The sequence below is a fragment of the Montipora foliosa genome, chromosome 4 (genome assembly GCF_036669935.1).
Source record: "Montipora foliosa isolate CH-2021 chromosome 4, ASM3666993v2, whole genome shotgun sequence".
NCBI classification, from domain to species: domain Eukaryota; kingdom Metazoa; phylum Cnidaria; class Anthozoa; order Scleractinia; family Acroporidae; genus Montipora; species Montipora foliosa.
Window position 1 is genome coordinate 20,566,960 of NC_090872.1, and position 2,500 is coordinate 20,569,459.

The window sequence follows — 2,500 nt, forward strand, 5'->3', positions numbered from 1 at the left end:
CGTAAAAATAACGTTTTCAGTTATGCAGTGCAAAGGGTATCGAGTTATTAATACACGTTGCTTTTATGGCCCATGTTTAGGACATTATGGGAATTCCTCTGAATGCCCCGCTCACAGCACATTCCGTAGTCTACACTCTTCCTATGCTTACAATCAAAGAGGATAAAGGTGAGGGAGGAATGGGACTGTCACGATATCGAATTGAATGCGGAGTTGCTCTTTAAAACACCAATAGATTCGTGTTAAAGTTGAGTGTTTTAAGCGTTGCCCGTGTCATTTTGATGCAACAAAGACCTTGGGCCCGGAAAGCAATTCGTGAAACTAAAATCCCCGTAATCAGAAAAGCTCCTTCTTAAACGTGTTGCTAAGACCAGTAAAAAGACAACAGTTGCAAAGATTCATGGCTTAAAACGTTTCCTTTTTAAAGGTTAGAAAGGTTTTATGTTGCGCAAAATACTCCCGAAAAGCTTCAGGACTATGGAGAAACGGACCCCTGTTCTCGAAGCATCGACAAATAACAGAACCTCACGGCGTTTTTCAGTAGAGTGTTGTTAAATTATAACCAAAGTTTTCTCTTTGGTCAATTACATCTTTCCAAAATATGACACAGCGTAGTGACGCAAGCTAAACGAGAAATTTTCTTGAACGGCGTATGACGTCACAACCGTGCCCAAGTCCCATCTATATAACAAGTCTGATGGCCAGCTTACTTCGTCGAGTATCTTCAGTTTTGCTTTTCAACTTAGGTTGAAACTAAATCTTTGGAAATGGTCGTTGCTTTTAAGGTACTGGTGTTGTCACGTCAGTCCCTTCAGATGCTCCCGACGATTACGCCGCCCTCAGAGATGTAAAAAACAAAAAGGTCAGTTGTCGTAAAAGCCTCAGTGAAAATTCCTTTATTGAAATTTGTTTCTCTCTCCAGTTGAACTACCTCTGTAAATAACAGGCAAGAAATGAGCGAGAATCGAACACTTGTATTTAATTTTCGGTAAAACGCAAATTTCAGCTTTGCATTCGCCGTAGACCCGATGCTGTAGCTCTTCTATTATCTTCCCAGCGAAAGATCATCGTATTTTATAGAACTTGAACGGTTTTGAAAGGCGTTAAAATGGTTGTAAAGCTTATAAATCGCTCGATTGGTTACTTTCAATTCTTACGGGATATAATACGAACTCACAGTCGACCATCTCTGGCTTGCCTTGAGAACTCAAAGGTAGAGCATCGTACGGCGCAATGACATGCACGGTCATGGTTGGTTATGATGTGCTCTTTTCACCAAAAACGTGTTTGCTGATTTTGTTTGGGAAATGCTGTTGGGAGAATATCCGGCAAAGCGATGCCAACCATGTACCTGTAGTATTGATCATTTTCAGGCTTTCAGAGAAAAGTACAGTATAACAGATGAAATGGTGCTGCCATTTGAACCAATTCCGATCATCCGAGTACCCGGATATGGGGACCTCTGCGCAGTGAGGGCCTGTGATGACTTCAAGATAAAGAGCCAAAACGATAAGGACCTTCTTACGGAAGCAAAGGAGCTCACCTACAAAAAGGGCTTCTACGAGGGAACCATCATCGTCGGTGAATTTGCGGGGCAGAAGGTGCAAGACGTGAAAAAACTTGTGCAGAAGAAAATGACCGATAGTGTAAGTTTGTTCTTTCTTTTAAGCACATCTTTTGTTCATAGAATACGAGAAGCCCTTATTTAACACCTCTCTCGACAGCGACGTAAAAAGCAAAGGACTCTGGGTGCACGATCTCACTCGAATAGCCCTTCTATCTCGTACTGGTTGAATTTTTTCGTGGCTGACTTTATTTTATCCTCTACTCCAGCTGTTTGTTATTTAATAGCTAATGAACTTACAGGAAAACTTAATCATCTCAACAAACCTTTGAAGGTTCATTTTTTTTAAAAAGGCCTTTGTGTATCATTGCAGGGCGAAGCACGAATTTATATGGAGCCTGAAAGAAAAGTGGTGTCTCGCTCAGCAGATGAGTGTGTTGTTGCCCTCTGTGATCAGTGGTAAGACAATAATTGACATGAAGCCCCGGCAAGGCCGATCATCAAATTACAGTGTTTTTTTAAAAGATAACTTTAAACATTTGTAGCAAACTTATTCGTTTTCTCATCAAAGCGATATCAAAATTATCAAAAGTAACAATCAATTGACCCTCATATTGGCATAAACTGCTTTGCGTGGCAGAAAGTTTTCGAAAGGGAGGTAACAAAGTGGTTTGTGAAGTCTGTTAGTAGTTAGCGTGAAAAGCAGGCGTATTTTATGGGGATCGAAATGGAATGTCGTGAAGGGATTGGATGATTAAAGTGATGGAGGGCTGGGTAAGGGATGGTGGAAGGGGTTTTTTTTTCCTTCTTTTCCCCGCTTTCCACTCGCACCAACCCCGATCTGCTTTCAAAATGGCGGACTTGTGCTCGAAACATTGGTTTTTAACAAGCTTTTGCTGCCAGGCGCCGGCTGTGAAAATAAATGTCTCCTTATTT

General features: G+C 41.3%; 2 protein-coding genes across 2 annotated transcripts in view; one reads left to right on the forward strand and one right to left on the reverse strand.

Moving 5' to 3' along the window:
* LOC138000240 (histone deacetylase 6-like) overlaps window positions 1-2,500 on the reverse strand; it is a 103,400-nt gene that overhangs the window by 58,984 nt on the left and 41,916 nt on the right. The window lies entirely within an intron of this gene.
* Window positions 1-2,500, forward strand: part of LOC138000247 (leucine--tRNA ligase, cytoplasmic-like) — a 71,353-nt gene that overhangs the window by 14,277 nt on the left and 54,576 nt on the right. The window contains exons 15-18 of the mRNA XM_068846512.1: window positions 81-168; window positions 786-862; window positions 1,374-1,646; window positions 1,938-2,023. Of these exons, the coding sequence (XP_068702613.1) occupies window positions 81-168; window positions 786-862; window positions 1,374-1,646; window positions 1,938-2,023 (524 nt within the window). The remainder of the gene's footprint in view (window positions 1-80; window positions 169-785; window positions 863-1,373; window positions 1,647-1,937; window positions 2,024-2,500) is intronic.